Source organism: Vespa velutina, chromosome 8, assembly GCF_912470025.1.
Source record: "Vespa velutina chromosome 8, iVesVel2.1, whole genome shotgun sequence".
Lineage (NCBI taxonomy): Eukaryota > Metazoa > Arthropoda > Insecta > Hymenoptera > Vespidae > Vespa > Vespa velutina.
In genome coordinates this window covers 4864421-4887367 of record NC_062195.1, presented here as the reverse complement: position 1 = coordinate 4887367, position 22947 = coordinate 4864421, and the positions used below count along the sequence as shown (strand labels likewise).

General features: G+C 31.4%; 1 protein-coding gene across 31 annotated transcripts in view; it reads right to left on the bottom strand.

The window, feature by feature from the left end:
- LOC124951222 (potassium channel subfamily T member 2) overlaps positions 1 to 22947 on the bottom strand; it is a 105567-nt gene that overhangs the window by 51649 nt on the left and 30971 nt on the right. The window contains exons 2-4 of one of the 31 annotated variants that reach the window (XM_047499244.1): positions 17082 to 17755; positions 8482 to 8491; positions 8045 to 8378 (exon numbers count right to left, since the gene is read on the bottom strand). The exons of 18 other annotated variants lie outside the window; for them this stretch is intronic. In XM_047499244.1, the coding sequence (XP_047355200.1) occupies positions 8045 to 8292 (248 nt within the window). In that variant the 5' untranslated portion in view covers positions 8293 to 8378; positions 8482 to 8491; positions 17082 to 17755. Of the gene's footprint in view, positions 1 to 1240; positions 3229 to 8044; positions 8392 to 8481; positions 15408 to 17081; positions 17756 to 22947 lie in introns of those variants that run through there. 12 more of the 31 variants (XM_047499250.1, XM_047499254.1, XM_047499247.1 and 9 more) reach the window with 12 other exon arrangements.

Here is a 22947-nt window from a genome sequence, read left to right as displayed (position 1 = left end):
GAACTTCATTGAGAAAGGGTGTAAGTAATCGTAAATTGGAAACGTTTAGAAAGAAAATAAAGACAAAATTTCAACGAATTCTTTATTTAATCGAGTCAATTTACCTTCCAATATGTACCTTAGAAAATAGTGAAAATAGTGCAAGCCGAGTTATTATCTTTTAAGTTGTTCTTTCATCATCTATAATTGGAATTATTCCGCGGTATCGTTTACTTTGTGTTTGTTCAAGTGGAAAGATATACTCATTGTATACTTAAACGACATTTTTCATAGAGAAACGCTTACGGCTTAGTTAGATCTACCAAGTCGAAATCAGGTCTGGATATCTAATATTTACTAACCACTTGTCTTGGCGTTGTTAGTTGAAACTGTTATCTTTGGAACTTTTTGCACTGAAATTTTATTTAAAACGGTTCCTACCATGAATCTTAATTCATGAAGCTTCGAATGTAGGAAATCATTTAAGGAAAGAGAAAAAGAGAAACAAAGAAAGAGAGGGAGATAGAGAGAGAGAGAGAGAGAGAGAGAGAGAGAGAGAAATTCTGATAATGGGAAAATGAAAACAATAGTTTGCGACCTATCGAAAAAAGACAAATCTACATTTAAATCGAATTGTTGTCTGTCTAATCAACAAATATGATCAATCAAACGAAAATCAGATAACAATTAGTGATTGAATTTATGTCCGATGAATCGTAATCTCTCACGATAACAGCATTCAAATTATCAACGAAATTTGTTACTATTAGGAGATGCGAATAATTTGAATTCGCGATTATATTCGATCTTTTGTTTTTGTTAATAGAACAATTCTATCTAAATTAATGTTCTTTTACTAATTAGAGATAGATTCAATGAGGACGATTCAATATGAAAGAAATGAAAATCTTTTAATAAACAAGAATCAGAATGAGGAAATCTATTTTAAAATGTCTTAATTATGTTAGGAAATAAAACTATTCCGAAATAGATAGAAAGAAAAATATTTAATTTAACTTGGACACTTAGATGAGATAAATCAGTGAAACTGATTTATATCTATATACGAATAATTATCCGTATACTATAATATGGATAATTAATAGTACGCTCGAAAACTACCATTCATAGGTTCGGTTCTATAATAGAATGTTATTTATGAATAATCATAAATACAGATTGTCTGTTCCCAAGAAATTATAAACAATTCGGATGTAATTTAAGGTATAAAATGGAAATTCAAATTCAAGAATTAAAATACCTTGGTATTCTGTCGTAACTATCCCAGCTGGTCAGACAATTGTAGCTGCTGTATCTGCTCGACGTAGTCATCGTTAACATTTTCCTGCAGGATGGCACGTCGAACTCGATCCCACGATCACGATGTGTCGAAGAGAAAGAGAGAGAGAGAGAGAAAGGGAAAAAGAGAAAGAGAGAGAGAGAGAGAGAGAGAGAGAGAGAGAGACAATGAGGATATTGTGTAATATTGTACACTGTTTTTTTACCACACTATATTAGCCGGAATATTCTAAGAGAATTTTTGGTCCGCTTTTCAACTTACGATGCTCAATCGGCCGACATTGACTATTCGATGTCACTGAGCTTCGATGAAGCATTGAAGTGAACGAGCGCGATTTCGCGAACACGTTTAAAACCCGTAATACGTATAGATATATATGTATATATATATATATATACATATAAGATATATGTACAATATATATATATATATATATACGTGTGTATGTGTCTGTCTATGTATATGTTTACATATATGTTTATATATGTACATGCATGTAACCAATTCTCTCTTTTACCAAAGTTTCACAGAACACTCATATAAAATACACTAAGCCACTAATACTTGGACCACCAGGCTAATTCTCTTCTTTTTTGGACCACTTACACTGTTTCCCTTTGTTAATTAACGATAAAATTAGCTATTAAATTCTATCATAGACTTAATTAACATCTCATTTCTCTTCACTCGTTGCGCATATCCAACGATTCATGAGCACGATTTTTTTTCTCCCATATACGCTTTTTTCTTACATATACGTAATATTAAAAATATTCTACGTTTTTGGACCCGCCAACCAGCGTGCTGGATAATATCCTAAGTAGGAGGAAGGAGCTATTACCACTTTCCTTTGTTCTTTCCTTTTTCGTATCGTTTCTTTATTTGTTTTAAACTCTTAAAATTTTTATTCCCAAGCGTGCCTTCCTCCGTAAGATATTTACTTTCTTAACCGAATACACATAACACGTAGTGATTTGCTGCTATGAGAAATCATAACTCTTTTATTCTCATACTCTTTCTCATGTCTTTTCCTTATTTATTTTTTTCTTCGATCGTAGAACGTTAACGTAGATCATAATATGAGAAAAATTAGCACGCGAAGATTTATTCAATCATTCTCTTTCGGATTTCTTCAAATATGCAAACACTTTGTACATTAGCACACTCATTCTTAATGAAAATTTTATATAATGATTTCTTCTTTCCACTCGTACGTGATCGACGTACATCCACATTTTAAAAAAAGCTAATATTCCGCGACATTTTTTCCTCCATTATCTTATCACTTATTTTTGAAGAACGAAGAACTCGAGAGGATATCTTTGGTCCCGTCGCGAGTTACTTCGATCACAATTCAGATTTTTTTCGCTCGATCTGATTATACAAATTTTGACCCTCGATCCTTTGTCACTTTACGCGCGCCTTTTTCAAAAAGCTTACGAAAAGAAGAAGAAAAAAAAAAAAAAAAAAAAAAAAAAAAACAAATTGTTTTCGGAAAACAAAACAAAACAAAAAAAATCACGTTACGTTGCTTTCCTTACGTAGAATAAATTCGTAGCGCGGTGACCTTTTCTTATTTCTCTTTCTCTTTATAAGCTTATCTTCGTTAGCTTTCTTCCTTTCGTTGTCTTCGTTTTCGTCACGGACGTCGATTAAAATCACGGTATTTCGCATTTAGGCAACGACACTTCCTCTTCAGATAGCGAATCATTCTTCGTGAATTCGAAGAGATAGAAAAGGCCGCGTACTCGCGCGATTTCATTAGCCCGCCGTTCTGGCATCGAGAGGCGCCGCGAGAGGACCTCCTCTCCGTAAGCTCCCAAGTATAAGGCGCTTCGCGTGGCCTGGCTCAGCGCCGACTAGCGGATTCAGCCTCAAACTTTTCCGAAGTGAGAAAGCATAGGAAGGATATGCGCAAGCTCAGAACTTTCCCTCTCTCTCTCTCTCTCTCTCTCTCTCTCTCTCTCTCTCTCTCTGTTTCTCTCTGTCTCTTTCACTCTCTCACTCTCTTTCTTTCTTTCTTTCTTTCTCTTTTTCTCATCCTTTTCGCAACTCCCACCTTCCTCCTTAAACACCAAACCTTACGAAAGCGTGGAAAGGGCCAATAAACAATGGAGAAGGTCAAGTAAACGATACAAAGAGCAAATGAAAAATAATCAATCATGATATTTATTATTTGAAAATTTGTCAAATTAATCTCTAAACATTTGATAAAACTTAGATTTTATTTCGAAGATCACTAAGACTTTCTTATCCCCGTGGATGTTTAATGTTAAAGGAACTTTTGGAAATGTTTAAATGTTATAGGAAAGTACGACTCGATGACATTGAAAATATGCCATTCCTCGAAATCCATTAATCGTTTCTTCTACAAATCGTCCTACGAGTTTTCTGATAAAACGGGACGACGATCCGTGACCTTTGAAGAATTCGAGAGAATAAAAATCTCAAAGAAAGCCATTAAGTGATGACTCGTATCGCAGATCGAAAATATATGATAAAAAGTGATCGCTATCGCCCTCTGTCAGACTCGAAATATTTCGATAGGAAAATTTACGAGTAAAGCCGTTCCGCCCATAAAACACTGGCACCATCGATCGTAAACCTTTGACCTCATAGGAGAAGGGCCTCGATTTAAGGACACAACTCAGGCAGGTGGATTTTACGTAGAAATCTCGTGGAGTCGTATAAAGACGATTTCTTTAACGCGATCCGACAGAAATATTCTTCACGAGTATGGTACTCTCTCCATACTGTCAGAAAAGAAAAATTTCATTTCTTTGAGCATCTCATTCCCTTTCTTTTGCATCTTGAAGATAACCGAATATTTCAAATAAAAAAAAAAAAAAAAAAAAAAAAAAAAAAAATAACAAGAAAAGAAAAAAAAAGAGAAAGAAAAACAAACATAAAGAAATAAATGAAAAGAGAAGAATTGAAGAAATTCTTTTCTTCGTGAGAAAAACAAATTAAAACATAAGCCCTCATTCCATCGATATACACATCTATACTCATTCATCTGAATACATACAATATTTAAATTGACATTAATAATAGTCGATCATCGTATCGAGTTTGATTATTTTCAAGAATAATGATAAATGTATCGAGTATCTTGGCTAACTCAAAACAAGAGTCGAGGTGTTTCGTGATTGACGGATAATAAATTTTGCAATTTCAACATAATACTTCAAAAGAATGATACATGGGCGATTGTACTCGATTAAATTGTAACTTGAGTTGATCGATTTACGACAAGGTAGAAATCACGTTTTCTTGAAATTTATAAATAGCTCGTTAAAATGATAACTTGTTACAATCCTCTTATATACCGAAAGCGATAGCTCGTCAACGTGATATTAAAGTTGTAAACTGTATTGTGTACGTATTAAGGGTCGTCATAATGTAGTTCGTATTTCATTTCGTTCGTTTCTCTTTTCTTTTATTATACAGCATTGGTTAAAAGTTCGATCTTTAAAGGAGAACTTTTTTCGTTGCAATTTAAAGAGGTGCAATTGCTTCCGCAAAATCGATCGTTGTACAAATTTACGAACAAATGGTATTAAATGTACCGTAAAAACTATCCGATCGTGATACTTCCTCTCTTTCTCTCTCTCTCTCTCTCTCTCTCTATCTATCTTTTCCTTCTAACGAATGTAGGTTGAGTATCACGTGGAAAAATAATAATTTTTCAAACGATAAATCGATAGTTCTTTAAGACGCTTTAAAGTAAACATGAAAATACATCGGGTGTACTCGAAGAACAAACATACGTTTTCTAGTACTATCGATGTCGTGTAAACTTTAGGAAGATGTGTATTATTCATCTCAAGTGCAACGAAGCTGACGACTGCAAGAAGATGAGTAGATAAACAGTTATGTACATACTTATAAAGACGATATGTAAACTGGAATAAGTCCAATATTTAAGAAAGTAACACGAGAAGAAAAATGTTTATTTATTTATAATTGGTTTTTGTTATCGTCTCCCTTTAAAGCTTGCCTCACTTTCAAACTTAAAATACGAGCTCGGAAAAATAATGATCGAATTTGAGATTTGACTCGAAGGAGAAGAGGATAAGAAGGTTAACGGGACATCGAAGATGTCTGTAAACCAAATATCTAGCCAGAAATTATCTGTAACGATCTAAAGAGAAAAGAGAGGGAGAGAGAGTGAGAGAGAGAGAGAGAGAGAGCGAGAGAGAGAGAGAGAGAGAGAGAGAGAGTAAGAGCGTGAGTTCGATACGATTAGAGGTAACATCATTGAGAGACCACTTCCACTGCATTAGCTCTGGTGGTGAAATGGCGTTGGTAGTATCTAAAGAAGAAAAAAAAAAAAAAAAAAAAAAAGAAGAGTTCATTTTAGCCGAAAGAGTGAACAACGGTGGTGGTTTCAAGAGATTCGTTCGATGCTTTTCTTTCTCGATCTTCTTTATCTCACTTTCTTTTTACTTCTTTTCGTTATTTTCTTCCTTGTCTTGCTTCCATTTCCTCTATCATCTAACTCGACAATGGGATTACTCACGAGATGGCTGAAACACGATGGTGCCTCGATCATAAAATTGTTCTTTTTTCGTTTATGCTTCCGTCTACGTTCTCGATGCCGTCGCGGCTTTTTTAGTTCAAAGTTTTACCGTCGTTCTCTTTATACAATGGCAGCACAATCCACGAACATCCGCCGAAGCTGCCACGAGACGTTTCATAGTATAAATTCACCCCTCTGTCCTTTTATGGGAATATTTTACTAAAATAGTTGGATATGAGAGTGAAGCTATTTTGGAAATCCTTGATCCTCATAAATCATCACTGTCCATTGATCTATCTAAATATATTATAAATCAAGAGAGATTTTATTCAAAAGCTTGTATCCCTTTGAAAGATTTAGACATTTCAAAGATCTTAAATTATAAATCCAAGTATTTATTAAGCCAAATTTATGCAACATTTATTATTTTTACAATTTAAAAAAAAAAAATTGTCTTTTAAAAAATACACTATGCTAATAAAACCTCTTGGTTTGATCAATAAATATTGTCGAACTACTGCATTTTTAAACAAGTTTTGTATTTTTACGAATAAAGTGAGTTGTTATAAAGAAGAAGTTCGAGATACGGTATGGGAAAATAAATGGGAGATCGTGGTCTTAAGGTGCATAAACAACGCGGTGAGATTTTATTGACTCCATTTTCTCTTTATCCGTGACCACATTTATTATGGAGACTCTAAGGACAAAAGATCTTTTCATCGCGCGCCCTATGTGATAAGTAGCTCTGTTATAGTTGTCTAGAAAGAAGAAGAAAATAAAAAGACGAACGGTACAACTGCGAAAGTTTAGGACGAATGAGCTTAGCATATCAAACGAAAAATATATAACCGTAATATAAGATTTTATCTTTTGGTTCGATATTATTTTCGATTATCGTAAATGCAATCAAAAGAAACGAGTCACCTGATATAGAAACTGAACGAACTTAAATACTTTCTCTAGACTTTTCTTACCAAGCGAAAGTCTATTATTTTCCCTTTAGACTGATACTGCTTTTTTTCTTTTTTCTTTTTTTCTTTTTTTCTTTTTATCTTGGATTTATCCGAGACGCAAGGAAGTCTCATATTTATTATAATATCCCCAAGCGAGGATGCCAACTAGGCTTGTAAAGGAAATAAAACAAATACGAAATAATTTATTTCAATCCTTTTTCAAAGTTTTGAATTTATACTCTTTGATGAATACTTTATAGTTTTATATATGTATATATAATAAGCTTATCGTAAAATAAAAACACGAATTCTAATTGAATGAAACAACTTATATGATAAATATATAAAGAGTATATTGTCTAATAATTTATATATTTATATTATTTGTATTATTTCTGCGATTTGCAATTTCTAAATTCTCATAAAATATTAATTCATTACTTGTTATTAAATAAAGAAAGACATACGTAGGTATATGCATATATCAAAAACAAGGTACTTGAAGTTTTGATGACGATCTCGGTTGGCTTAACTTAACCAAATCTTTCGAGTAGCCCAAGGAGCCGGTCCCTCTTCTCGTTATCCTCAAGAGCTCGCTCGCAAATGGCGCGCAACACGCGTTTACATCACGATCTTAATGAACCCCATGTTTATTCCAAGTCTCGTTCTTTCACTCGAGAATTCTTAGAGAAAGGCTACTCCCTGTACGATCTTTCTTTCTCTCTCTCTCTCTCTCTCTCTCTCTCTCTCTCTCTCTCTCGCTTTTTTCTCGACTTGACCTTTGACCTTTCCGAGCTACGAAAGAAGAGATACAGAGAGGAAGAGACTATGAGAAAGGAGTATCACGATCCCCGAATCGCATTACGTTTTTCATTTTGCGCTAGCGCGAAATAAACAGAAAAAAAAAGAGAGAAGGTTTAAAAATGAAATCTATATTATGTAAAAGTAGAAAATTGTTGGAACATTATTTTGCAGATGATTTCCGAAGAAATCCTTAATAGGCATTTCACTGACAAAAGAAAAGAAATCAATTTTATTCAAGTTGACATTTTATACGCAAAACTTTATAGTTATATGACTTGCTCGGATACCTTTGAAATGTATAATTGTTGGTAGTTTATATGAGTTCTCCAGATGAATTTCATCTGCCTATATAATATTAGAGAAAGTTTCACAAAAGATCATGCTTCCTTCGATAAACGAGAGGAGTCGTGTTTCATGAAAGGAATAATAAGCGAATAAAAGTCGAAGTTAAAATTCTTCTTTAACGAGATCCAAATACTCGCTTACCTTGGTATTTGAAAAGCTATTTCGTCGAGGGAATCGCTTGGTTGGAGAGGGGCCCGTTCGAAGAGCTTACTAGGGCCCCGATGAACTTTGTTGCAGCACTGCATCGATTCGGCCGTTGGTTGCAATTGGTCCCCGCAATTGGTCCCACGTTGTCCACTTTGACTATTTGTTCCATTCTTTAATTGCTTCTTTCTTAACTCCTCCGCCTGACGGCGCAGATTGTGCAGCCGGAAGAAGTACATCGACATTTCTGTTCCACACAATCGCGAGTACTTTTGATCAGATTGATACTAGGAGTTGTAGGTAGTGAGTTTCAAGCGCCTCGAGATGTCTTCTTATCATGCAAACTTTCTTTTAACGATTATTACGAATTTTGTAGAAAAATATAGAAAGACGAAGCAGTCGCATCGTCGGAAGTTATTAAACAATCTACTTACGTTTCAATATCTATATTAATCCTCCACACGAAATGATGTTTTTTTTGCGTGTATAGAAAAAAGATTATATAATATGAAATTTGTAATATATAACTCGTACTATAATATTAATATACTATACTAAATGTAAATATGTGTGTACCGAGCAAACATTAATCATTAGATATGAACTAACAATTAATTTTAATGCAAAGAAATAAAACTAAATAAATATGACGATAAGATATGTAAATGAGTATGTAATTTAAAAGTTGCGTGACCTTACAAAGTATTAACTTCTTTATTTTTTTTTTTTTTATTCTTGTAGTTTACAATTTGATTTTTTCAAAAGAGAATCTTTAAATAATGAAATATTTAATTTTTCAACGCATATTTTCTTACATATTTGAAATATAGTGACCTTAGAGAAGGATTTAATGACTGGAAATACCATTTACATGATGAGAAATTTTAAAGAACTAGAAAATTCTGCTTTCGGCGAACCTTCCGACGATAGCGTCGTTTAAGAAAAATGCCTTTGCCAGATGGAAGTGTAGAACAAAGCGTTTAACGAGGCAAAAAGGAAGAGGGAAATTCTCTGAAACCCGCTCGAAACTACTGCAGCTCGCGCATGCATATTTAATTATTGACATGCGAGTCATTAGGTACATGCGCAAATTAATAACGCGCGAACATTCATTTTGTCATCTGTTTCGGGACATAATATTTAATGTGCTTGTATTAAAAGTGCGTGCTCATAATAAATATGTACATAACATTTCGTTCACGTTAAATCGTTATACCATCATTAGGCATATTTGTCAAATGATAAAGATTGAAACTCATATTTGATTTTTTTTTTTTTTTTATTTTTATGACTCTCTTCTTGTCCAATGATTGCTCTCCTGAAATTCAATCTTGATTTCAAATGATCGAATATTTTTGAAAAGAGTATACTTAAACATTTCCCTTCCATTCCCATCCTTATTTCGAAACTATTCCTCCAGTTAACTTTTTTTCTTATTCCATCTAAAATATTCTGAAACTTGATTTTCAAGAGAAATGTTCGACTTTCGGGATAACCCATAGACAAGTCACACTTTTGTACGAAGCTATGGAAACGGAAAATATATTAAATATTTTCAACGGTGTCTTTGAACATCCTCTTTTTCCGTATCTCCATTCTGTCGTATAGCAGAGCCCGCAAACATGACTTTGAAACGCTTTTACTGTCGTTACCGACTTCTTTCGAAAGTGATAAAAAGTGAAAATAATGTCTTAGAAATTCTTCGAATACCACTAGAAAATACGATTTTCTTTTGTTGGGTAACTTTATGTTTTTTAAAAGTAGCTTTTTTCGACACTTGATTTCTAATACAAATATATCTTAGAATAAAGAAAAGAAGAAATACGGTACAATGTAAAGTATCGAATATACACGAAAATAATTCGAAATTCTAATTATACGAAGAATATTCTCAGAAAATGATATAGATTAAAATGCAAATTATAAATTGGACATTGTATTAATCTATTGGACATTGTATGATCTATGGAAGAGAGTGAATTTTGTAAATATTTGCATATGTACAATATATATGTAAATTATAATATTAGAAACATATGTAACTTTATATAGGAATGTTTTATTTTGAAATCTGTTCAATTTTTAAACACTTGTTTACAATGTGTAAAATGTATAAAATATTATATCACGTCATTTAATACATTTAATCTATAAAATATAAAATATAATTCTGTTATCGATAATCTAAATGTACCGAGAAACTAATCAAATAGAATGACAAGTACAAAAATCTGTTTGAATCAAAGAGTTCGTCGTCAAAATATTTTAACTTCTATACTTCATATGAGATTTTGCTTATATTTTCTCTACTATATGCGAGTATCTAATGCCGTAGGAAAAAGTCAAAATAATATCCCAATTGAGTTATCTCACTTTTGGAGAAGCGGACGAACATCGAAGCAGTTTCACGGATCGTACATATGTGTGACCTGCTTTTAAAGTACATACCTACAGCGCTATTCTCATGAGTCTATGCAAGCTCAAAAAGCTCAGATCTCTCTTCTAGCGTGGATCTACTTCACTTTGTTACTCTACCTATTATTCTTTTGTCTTCTACGCATTTTAATTCAGTATTTATTGTTTTAGTAAATATTTCAAAATAGAAAAATTGCGTATATGAATTACGTCATTATGACCCTGAAATGACATTGATATATTTTCATTCATCCTTGATTTTAAAATATATCCGTAATTTTTTCAATGAAAATTAGTAAAAAATTTTTTATATATTCTTAATGGGTTTAATTGTTTCGACCGTATATCTATATACTCAATTTTGTATTTCTTAAAATGCTTCCAATCTCGAAATCGAACGTATCGAAATTATTAAATCTAAATATTCATTGTATGCACTTTGATATAAATTTTTAATCAATTCATTTAACCATTTAAATGCTAAAAATTCACACACGCTCATGCTAAAACTTCATTAGAAAACGTAAAAATTCAAATAAGTTATTCGATATTTCAAATAATTTCCAAAAACGATCGTCTGTTACATTTTTCGTTGTTATGTTAAAAGCATCTTGCAGATCATGTCTGAAGTGAAAAAAAATGGAACACAAGTTTACTTCAGGTAAGAGTAAATCTACGAAAGAATTCGATGAATGTCGAATAATAAGAAAACTCTCAATAGAGATGACCCTTCCTTCAACGTTTCGAGTGAATTCCGTTTGATAGGTAATAGGTACTTAAATCAGAAGAGCTACTTGAAGCTAAAAAGGAAAAAAGAAAATTCCTTTCTCGGCAAACTACTCGAAGCAGATTACCTGAAGATTGAAGAAAAAGGTTTGGCCTCGATTAAAGAAATCCAGTAAGAAATCTCGTTGGAAAAGCCTCAGTTGATCCAAGATTCTCGAAATTCCGTTTGCAAGTAAAATGACGAAAAGGAAAAGCATGATGGTATGAGATAGAAGTCGGTGTCATTGTTGGATGGACATTGGAATCAATAAAGAGATATCTTCCCTTAAGAGTAAACCTCCCTTAAGATCTGACTATGATGGGCACTGGCAATCTATGGGTGTGTGCACTCTATTTCGGTATTATGCCATCTTAATTAATTAATCCTTAGACATTGATGATCCTTTCACGAGGATGGCTAAGAGTCGACTAGAAGGGTATTGTGCCAATTATCGATTTCATCAAAGACGTCCAGTCCTTGACCTATGAAATCATATATTTCGAGGAAGAAAGAAACTTCGCAAATTGAATTATAGTTCTATGAAAACGTTATGCTCGCATCTGTTCGATAAACGATTTAGAACTTCATTCTTATTAAAATCATCAATACCATAAGGATTCTTATTTTTCAACTTGGGAATAAAGAAATCTTCTTCTCATATTGATAAATGAACAATCGAATAAAAACTTTCTGTAATTTCATTCCCTTTCATACTGGAAATAATTCTTTTGAAAGAATATTGAAATGAGAAGATCTGACATAACGAGATCGTGCAACATAGAAACGGGAGTATGGTATACCAGGTGCTATAGAAACAGTTCTATAGTTGAAGTAGATGTGTCTCAAGAGAGTACTACGAAAGATACATTGACCTGCCTGAATTCTCGGTTGTGTTTGATCCAATGTGCTTTTGTAAATCACCTCGCTCGTAACAAGATGAACTTCATAAATGATACCATCGCCTCGAATCTGTAGACTTAAGGGTTTGACCTTTTCCAAACAAGTTTCACAAATAGTTCATCTCTAAGTATCTTAATGTCTTCTAACGAGCTTCTTCAATGAAGATTTCATAGATTTATCTCGAACTTAGTTGTTCTAAATTGATTTCGTAATATTAAAACAAGAGATCACCTTAAATAAATCAGCTGCGTTCTAATTGCAAATTTGTAAAATATTTGGATATGTACTTTGATATCTTAGCATGAAATATGTAATAAAAGGACTGTGTACGTATCAGGCAGAAAAGATTCAAGAACGAAAAAAGAAGAGTGTTCTAATCAAATGTTTGACAAATTCGTATTCCTGATAGCCTCACGATACTTATAATTACTTAGGATAATTATCATGCACTTTACATCGTTTATCTTTGCTTCGTCGTCATAAATGTCGATATTGAGATTAAATAAGGTATCATTGAAAATCATAAGGCTTGATAGAACTATGGAAGAAAAAAAAGAAGGATCGACCGAAGAGGTGAGTATGTAAGCGTCCGAAAATAGACACATTGCTTGCTAAGGTGGAGAAGCCATAAGGATCATTCCACTTAAAGTAAAACGTTTGCATCCACAGAAGGGAGTTATATAGATGGAAATTTCAGCTGTAAGAAGAAGAAGCTTCTCAAATATATTCAAGCGTCTTGGCACTCAAATTAAGAAAACTCCTAACGATTCGTCCTTCGTATTCTGATTTAGTCTCTCTGTTCGCTCTTACTCTTTTTCCATTCGTTTAAAGAAACTCGCCGGGATTAATCGAGATAAAAATCGACTTTTTAGGATAGCTCTTTCAAACGGATACAAATGAAGTGTTGATTGCTTTTCGCGGGTTCTATAAAAATGGGTTTTCCTCTTTTTTTTTTTCTTTTTTTTATCATCTATCATCTCTGCCAACTCTAAACGATCGTTCGCTTCATTAATGCGATAAAGAATGGTATTTTAACATCGTACAAAAGTTGCCCCATTTATTTATATACATTCATTATAGTCTCCTCTGAAATGTTTATCTATCTGTCTTTCTACAATTCTCCTTCGTTTATCTCTCTCTTTATAATCAACAGATACGATGAACCAAAAGGAACATATTGATCTATTTATCGAATCTCATTATGAATAGCAATACGAATCTTTTGCTCGTTTCGAACAAACCCTCGTGAACTTTACCCTTTTAGTTAACGTTCGTGGTTATACGACTCTCGACACTGTCAAACTGCTTCGTCAGTGCTTTACGAGCGACCTAGGCACGATTGGTTGCTATGATCTATCGCACGTTTATTAGAGCACGAGCGAATTGCCTATAGTATAGTCGCCTCGCGTAGTAGGTACTTGTAATCTCACTCTCACTCTCTCATTCTCTCTCTCTCTCTCTCTCTCTCCCTCTCTCTCTTTCTCTCACACACTATTCTGTGCTTTCTGTTCTCTCTTGAGTATATGTGGATATATGAACACATCACAACAATCTGCCTAATTGCTTCGTGTACTCATGAATCGATTTAAATTAACTACTCTAACAATAGAATTTTTTACAGATAAAAAATAAAAGGTTATATTAATTACATTATACTTGTTGATTTTTCTTCATTTAAACTAATTACTTGCAATACGTTAATTATCAATATTGTACATATTAGGTATATATTTTTTATCGTACCATTAACTTACCGATTTCCATTGCAATTAACCGATATCACGAAGGGACAATTTGAGCTACGTATTAATTGATTCTCTATTGTTGATTTTCTATCTATTCATAAAAATATAATCGATTTCGTCATCAATGGTTGCATTCAATTAGCATGGACGTAATTATACTGTACGTGATTATGAGATTTAAAGAATTACTTTTAATTTACATATATTTGCTATTAGATTTGCTATTAGATTTGTTTAACGTGAAAATGAAGATTTCATTGAAAATTCAAAGATTACATTTTTTTTTTTTTTAATCCAATATTTCGGCATAATGGAAAAGGATTATATTCCTTTTCGATCAAGTTTATTCAAATGTCCGAAACAAAACGATTTACCCTATAATCCGTTATCTTGCCATGTCTTTTTTATATATATATGTATATTGTATATATATATATATATATGGGTATAATGAATGCATTTAGGAAGTTTAATAAGATAATTAAAGGAGATGTGGTAGAAGTTATCGCAAAATTTTAATGCGGTCGTCACTACGTCGAAGTGAATTCTCTTTAAACCCGTTTGACTTTCCAGCCTTTGTAATCTAGAACTGCACGAAGAGCACTTAACGATTGCAATTATGCAGGTAACAGTATTTCCTGGAGGTAAGAGACGTTACATGCTAGAAGCTTTTCTGTGAACTATTAAAGCATGCGCCTGAACGGAAGCGAAAAATTTCAATATAAAGGACTTATCATTTCGAAAGAAGAAGAGTCACTTACTTTATTTGTATTCTTTTGCGATGATTATCGAATGTTTTAACATAAATACATGTAACCTTTCTAGTTCGAGATAATCTTAAAACGAAACGAAAATTGTACGGAAATGTTATTCTCAAAATTATTATCTTAATGTTCGGAACGATAAGAATGTAAGAAAAAAGGAAATTTCAATAAAAAGTACAAACACGATAGAGACATTAAACTTTGAACTTGCATTCTTATAAAAGGATGGAAAACGTGTTCTATTTATACTATTAATTTGTTCCGGAACTATTTCCGTGGAGTTAATTACCGAATGTCGTTCTCACTTCTATTCTGTTCGAAGTTATAAAGTTCGAGGTTTGTCGTCGATTAGCGTACTTGTACGATTGCCAAGAGTCAGGAACGTTCAGAGACCTTTAAGGATTAACGAGGAAATTCTCGAGAATCTGGAAACGTCGGTGTCTCAACAGTGGGTACAGAAGGGTAAGGGAAGGCCGGGAAAGGAAGAAGGGAAAATTACCTTAAAATTCATCTTTGCTAAATACATGTCGCAGTGTAGAAGAGCGACATTTAATTCAGTCTTATAACGACAGTTTAATATTTACTTACACGTATCTACTGATTCTATTGCACTTTAAAAGCCCTACAATATTGAAATGTTAATAAATGTTACCCTTTTTTTTTGCGATTATTATAAATAAAGTCGATTCAGAAAATAATGAAAATCTTAATTAACACTTGGATATTTTGGATTTAAATAAGTATGACTAATTGAATTTCTTTCTCTAAAGAAGAAAATGAAAAAAAGGTATTAACCTTTAACATTTTAGAAATTAATATTTTTGCATTGATTTTTAATTGAAAAAGGCTTTTTATTTATTTTTATTCTCGATTTATATTAATGTCATGTTAATAAAAAAGCTATAAGTTGTCAATTTGTTAATATTTATCTACTGATTTCGATGATTATCAAATGAGGATTTTATAATCCTCATTTTATTTGCCATTTTAATTGTTTTCGTTAAATGTTATCATCGGTATTATTTTTCTATTAGGCGCATTTTGTTTAAATTTAATCTAAAGGTTTATAAACTAATAAAATTGATTTTTATGTATTACATTTATTACAACGTATCAGTAGCAAGAATTAGTCATTATAATTTCCATTTAATTTAAAATAACAGTAAAAGCTTTTAATTGCATTTGTCCTTTTTTTATTTGTTTCTATGATAGATTTAAAGGATTAAATCAATTAACGAATACAAATGATCGATTTAAATACATATTAATGATTATATGATAATAATATTAATATGAATTTATAATATATGAATATATTATAAACTCATGTTATGGACTTTGCTTCAAGTGACTGAAATTTATCTACGTATTAGTGTCATATCAGTAACACTTAGCACTATGTATTAGAAATACATATAAGTATCGAATCTCACACTCTTTTAAATATAAGTATTTGCATTCATTAGTAGAATTGCTTAATAGAATTACTAAAATATATTACACTCGTTACTTTTACTTATCTTTTAAAAGTTTTGCCATTTTAATTATTCAATATCGGATTAAATGGTCAGTGAGATAACATGAAAATAAATGGTATAGACAATAAGTGGAAAAAGAATAAAATATATATTTAATGACCATCACGAAAGAGGTCTTAAATTATTAAATCATTGGATAGCTGACGAGTGAATATTAACTCTTAATTTTTTGACAAAGAAAATTTCAATTAAAAAAGAAAAATCCATCTCTTAATTCGAATTGCTAATAAAATATTTATAAATTTTTTAGAATTTTTTTTTGTTTTTTTTTTTGTTTTCGTTTCTTTCACTACAGTTGTCGTTCTTGAAAAGAAATGAATTATCGAATGTAACATTGCATTTCGATTTGACGAGATAATACATAAACAAACTACCATCTTGAATGTTAAATTTAAATTCAGGAAATTCAAATCGATCGATATATTTACTGATTCGCTATTTCAGTTCGTGAAATTAGATTCACCTACCTTCGATATTTCCTATCTATCAAGTAAGTTGGAGTATCTCATGGGCTATGGCTTGCACATCTGAGAGGATAGCAATCGGAGAGCAATTACTGGATCAGAGAAGAGCTCAGAGACGTGACAAAACTATTTCGCGAGTTTACACTGTTTCTTATAACCTGACGATATAAGAGAGAACAATGAAGAAAAAAAAAAAAAAAGAAAGAAAACTTTATTTGGAGATTGGGCAAATTGGAAGAAAGTTAACACTTATTTCCGAGTTATGTAGATATGAAAGAAAAATTGTCTAATGTATTATTCAAAAGAAAAACTATTTCTTCAGAGTCACAATATTATTGAATCGTGTAGAGCATGCAATAATTAACGTGTTAAATATTGAATTAGATCTCAATTAGCATGCATAAGGTCATACGAGCCATATAATCAGGAGACATCAACTTACACTCAAGACATATCGTGCAACAAGTATAATACACTTTCTTTTTTTTTTTTTTTTTAGCTGGCTGTACACAGTACCTGGAAATCTTTTAGCACTAAACACTTCGAATTGTTTTAGATCGTCAAGTTTAAAAGACGTCTTACAGTCTTTTCCGGAGAGTCGCCTCGATGTTCGATGATATTTGATGATTCGTTGATGAAAAATAATGATAGATATATAGAAATTCACTTTCGTTAATAATTCCGATTTAATAAATATATCGAAAATATTTAGGCTCTTTTATGTTTTTCGTTTCTATATTTTGTTTCCTTTTATATATATGTATATATGTTTTTTTCTTCTTTTTCCCAATAATAATTGACTATTATTTTATTTTACTTTTCTAAAATGTGGCCCCATAAATAACGAACGGACAGTTAATATTTAAGGTACGTGTTTCTGTTGCGTATAAATTAGGTCCCATTGATTTTCTACTTTTTTTTTTCTCTCTCTTTTCTTTCTTTCTAAAATATCCTTTTATTCTTCTTCGTCTTCTATTTTTGGTTCATATATCATATCAATAATATTTTTATTCTTAGGATTACGATATATTATAGGATACTACGTAGAATTCTTTGCTTTATCTTTTATCGACTCCATCAATAGGTAATCACTAACTATCGACGAGTCCAATATAGCTGTAATCATAAATGAATTTTCGACTTTTAGTAGACCGGAGAGTAATTGATACAAGCGCTAAACTCCTAATAAGATCGGGTTTCGATTGTCCAGAGACGCACAGAGGTTATTACATTTATTGGATTCCTATCGAAATTTAAGTGGATTTAAGTGGAACGAAAATATCTTTTGATACATTTGACCTTTACGTTTCTTGTCCATTTTTCTCTTTGGCTATTATTTTTATTAAAATAATTTAATAAAATACTAACTCGTAAGATTTCCTGAGTGCCGAATAAATAAAATTTTATATTAATCTAATTTAAATAAAACGTATGTCCGATTTTCAGTTAATCAAAATTAATATGAAACCTAGTGCGTGAAATTAATAGTTTAATTCAGTACAAGGAACAACAAACAAGTGTATGATACATTCAGGTCAATACATTACAGGAAAATACTGATTATAATCAGGTAGCTTTCGCTACAAAGGAATATCATTAATTGCACCGCATAGTGGTTTTCCTAAATGTTTTTACTCTAAGTAAGTTTAATTAAATAAATTGCTATTACTGAAGATGAATAACATTAAATTGCTATTATTTGCACACATGCTACGCAATTTTGCTTACGCAAAAGCATTGCACTTTGTCTTTGTTAATAAAAACTTTGATATCCATTAAAAAGTATTATTCATTCGCCCTTAAAATTTTGATTTTACTTGATGAAATCAAATTTCAACAAATTAAGATCAAAGAAAATGACATAGTCAAGAATATATTAATAATTCGAAAGGAGCTCTATCGTTTCTTAATTTTATGAAATATCTATTTGTCAAATGCATCTTCTTAATCCCATTGAAATTTATTTGTATTATCTAACTAAAAGCGATATGCATTAAATAATGTATTACAACATTATGTCCCATCTTTCAAAATGGTTGAACAAGTTGCACGGCATGATAGTTCAATACAGAAACTATGTTCCTTGACAGATAATAAGATCTAAATGATGCACAAAAGCCGAAGTTATGTAATAATACAATGTATCGACAAAAGTGGGTCATATTGGATGTCACAAAATAAAATGTAAATCATATAAATAAAAATATTGAAGTACTTAACTGCAAGAAAAGAATGTAAATTTTTATAAAATTTATATTTATAAGATAAATTAACGACGTATAAATAAAAAAAAAAAAAAATATACGTATACGTATAAATATTTTAATTACTATATCTGTAATAATATTTCTGTAAAATAATGCTATTATTTGATATTTCAATAGAATAAACAATGACGATGGGCTGTGTAATAGATTCTAAAATTACCAAGGTAAAATATGATTTGAGTTTCATTGAGTGCCTCATATATTAAACGTAACAGTGAAACGAGCCTACTACGAATGTATTCTAATCATCTTTTAGGAAGTTGGTATGTTTAGAGTTGAAATCACACAATATACATACTATTATAGAATCCACAACCAGGAATAATCATTATTTAAACGGCCCTGAGGTGAACTAATTGATTAGTATTCCATGGTGTACCTTGCATTTAAATTGCTTTAAACGTGTAACAATTTGAAAAATTCAAATATTCAATATGAAATTTATATTTTATCATCAATATTAAGCATTTACGTCACTATCAAATATTTTTTAAAACTTGGTACCTCCAAAAAATTCGACAATTTTTGATCTCCCGCAAATAGCAGAGATTTGAGTTTTATCGTTGGAATACCAACGATATATTCGTTGAAATACTCGGAAAAGAGGGTTGGTGCCATGAAGAATAACGATGACAGTTTCAAGAAAATATATCGGTAGGTCGAATGCTCGAAAATCTTGTGATAAAGTATCCGCAATTTAATGTTCTCATTTTTCATGAAAGAAAAGAAAAAAGAACTGTAAACAACAATGATCCATGAATTTTTCCTTTCAAATCGATTTTCTTCATTATCTCGAATAAGTTCACTTATTACCAAGACTCAATTATATCGATTTCAACCTGATCTATCTTGAAAATTTCAACGATAATCTCATTCAATCGAGCACGTACTAACGATTTCATTTCAATCTTGTTAATCGTGCGGGAAAGAAGCTCGAATACGCAAAGAAAAAGTAATTTGGTTTCAAACCAACGATTTTTCCTTTTAATCAGATAAATTAGCATAATGTGTCTGAAGTTTGTGTACGGAAATTGTCATTTAAACTACTTCGATATCGGAAATTCGATATCCAAGGAAAATTGGTATTTGGGTCAATTTGTGTAATAGAAATATTCTGTTTCTCTCTCTCTCTCTCTCTCTCTCTCTCTCTCTCTCTCTCTGTCTGTCTGTCTGTCTCATTCAAATCACTTTTTCTTTCTCCTTCCTTTATCTTGGTATCACTTTATTTCATTCAAAATCAAATTATCCCTGTTACAGAATAAATATTTTTACAACGATCAATATTCATATTACAAGCCTGACTTTGTAAATTTTCCTTCTAATACATTCCCGACCAGTGTAACGATAATAAGAAACATGAAAAAAATTTTCTATCGTAGGGGAAATGTACCATTAAGATTCTTTTTGATTTGTTATTAAAAAAGAAATTTATTAAAAGCTCTTTGGTGATTTTCTTCATCATAGTAATACGATTAATTTAACGAGCTTGATTATATAGATACACGTAGATAATATTTTATCAGATACTTTTTTCTTCATATTTCCAATTGAATTCATCAGACTTCTCGGATCAAATCAATCAATCTTGAGCAGGCAGAGGGAAAAGTAAATTGAGGAAAAATGACAAAAAGTTTTCTGATCGAAGTACAAGGTATGAGCATTATAAGTAATTTAAACAGCAGAATTTTATTTTACGGGAATTTCCATATGATATTTCATGCAAATCGACCGATAAATTATCGGTCCTATTAGAATTTAGAATATCACGTATTTTTTTCGTGACGATAATATTTTACTCAAATTTTAATGTTTCTTTCTTTGAAAAAGCGAGTATAAAAACTCACAGAACATATCGAAATAGCATCCGATGTTTATTTCTATAGTAATACTAAAAGTGTGAAGCGATAGATTACCTAGGATTTTTCTAACCGTGTAATTTACCTCAGAAGAAATAGTATATCTAACTTCAACCAAAGGATGCGATAAATAGTTACCCTTCAGCAATGATATTGGCTTTTTCCCAAGGAAGTTCTTCTCTTCCGAGGATATATAAATCTTTCACGTTGAAGGTAAACGTTCGTACCAACGGGAATAATTTTACGAATTTATCGACAAGAAACAAAGTCAGCTGTGCAAAAATCAATAAGATCGAATATTTCGTATTTCTCCAAGAAATTCACTCTTCGAGGCTGAATTTAAAACTATAGTTTCCTGTACAATTCGAATACGTTTGCGAAACGGTGTATCTATATCATTGAATTTTATTGAATCACTCTAATAAAATTTCGTCAATAATTCAAACTTGTCTGAAATTATTCATACGATTTTTAAATAAAAGAAATTAAGTGACAAGATCGCATAAATATTTTATGACAAATATAGAAATTTTCACGGAATCGGATTTTTTTTTTTTTTTTATGTGCATATAAAAAAATAAAAATATGCGGAGAACGATTAACTCAGTTACCATACCGTTAAATGTGTCTCTAAATTTTGATGCCATTTGAACTGTTCTTGTATCATGAAAAAGGTAATTCAATAAATGCATTTTACAGTTCACCGACGTCTCAATTTTCCATTGTACTTTAAGATTTTTCTTTTATATAGTTATATAGATATACCAGAGCTATAAAGTTTCTTGAATTGTAAGTCGTAATAAATAAGTAGATATATCAATCATCCATTCGGATGTTAGATGAATAAATATAATAAAATATTACTTAAAGATCATTGAATTGGAAATATTGAATTAATATTGAAGGCCAATATCATGTGCTTGAAAGTTTCAACTGAAGTACTAATTAGTGAAAGCAGATTGTTTCACAGAGGCTCTTTTACGATGACCTCTTTCGAAACTTTCGAAACTTTGGTAACTATTAATTCGAAGTTGTTTGAACTGTTTGAAAGATTATCAATATCTTTGAACATACGATTATGAATTCGATTACAGTATTACCACGGTTTGTTAATAAAATTTTTCACCAATCCGACAAATATTTACTTCCCAGAAACACTTTAATTATTTTCATTATACTATATTAAATCTTTTCAAACAGAATTTATAATTATAAAGCTTAAATCGTACAATATATCTATAAAATCTCGAATTTTATATTTATTGTACATCAAAGTTTATCAACGATTTGTAATTATTTACAATTGCAAGAAAAATTGTACAAACGTATCATTAAAAGTAACGAAACGGACAATGAATAATTTTATGGATAATTTATTAGAAATACACCGATGAAATCATTGATGAATCATTGTTTGAAATGCCTCGAACAGACCGGCGAAATGATCGATGCGATAATAACATTGAGAAATCCTCGCGAACACGATGCAAAGAATAATCGGTCAAGGAACATACGCACGTGCGTAACCAAGTGCCCGTTCAAAGAAAGGAACATTTTCTAATTGACATTACGCGCACGGAAAATTTAGCAGGCAGTCATTATATAGGTTGTGCGTCTATTGTTAGCGACGCATAACGGGAATCGGCTGTCTGTGTACAAAAAGACCCGTAAATCCGTTCGAATGAAATTAGCTTTCTAACAGCGCCATATATTCACCTACATGTTGACGTGTTCAGTCTTATTTCTTCTCTTGAAAAATATACGCCCTAACGATATCCGTGTTAACTTGGCTTGAATTTATAGTCCATCATAATAACTTTACATTCGAATTTCTACAAAACTCCAAATGCATTGGAATAATAATGATGTAAATAGAATAATTTACTGTAATAAATTAATGTTTCATTTGTAAGGGAAAAATTTAATCTATCTGTTTTTTATTTTTATTTTTTTTTTTTTCATTTTCTACGTATTTTAATTTTCCTTTAAGAGAAAATATCACATTATTCATACCCATTGATATGCAATATTTACTCATACTCAAATGAGTACGATGGTTATGTCGATATTTATTTTTCATCCTTTCATTTGTCGAGTATGAAGAATTACTAATACCACGTACGCGAAATTGTTGTTATTGCAATATGTGTAATGCACGTTATCTACGCGAGATTGTATCAAAAGA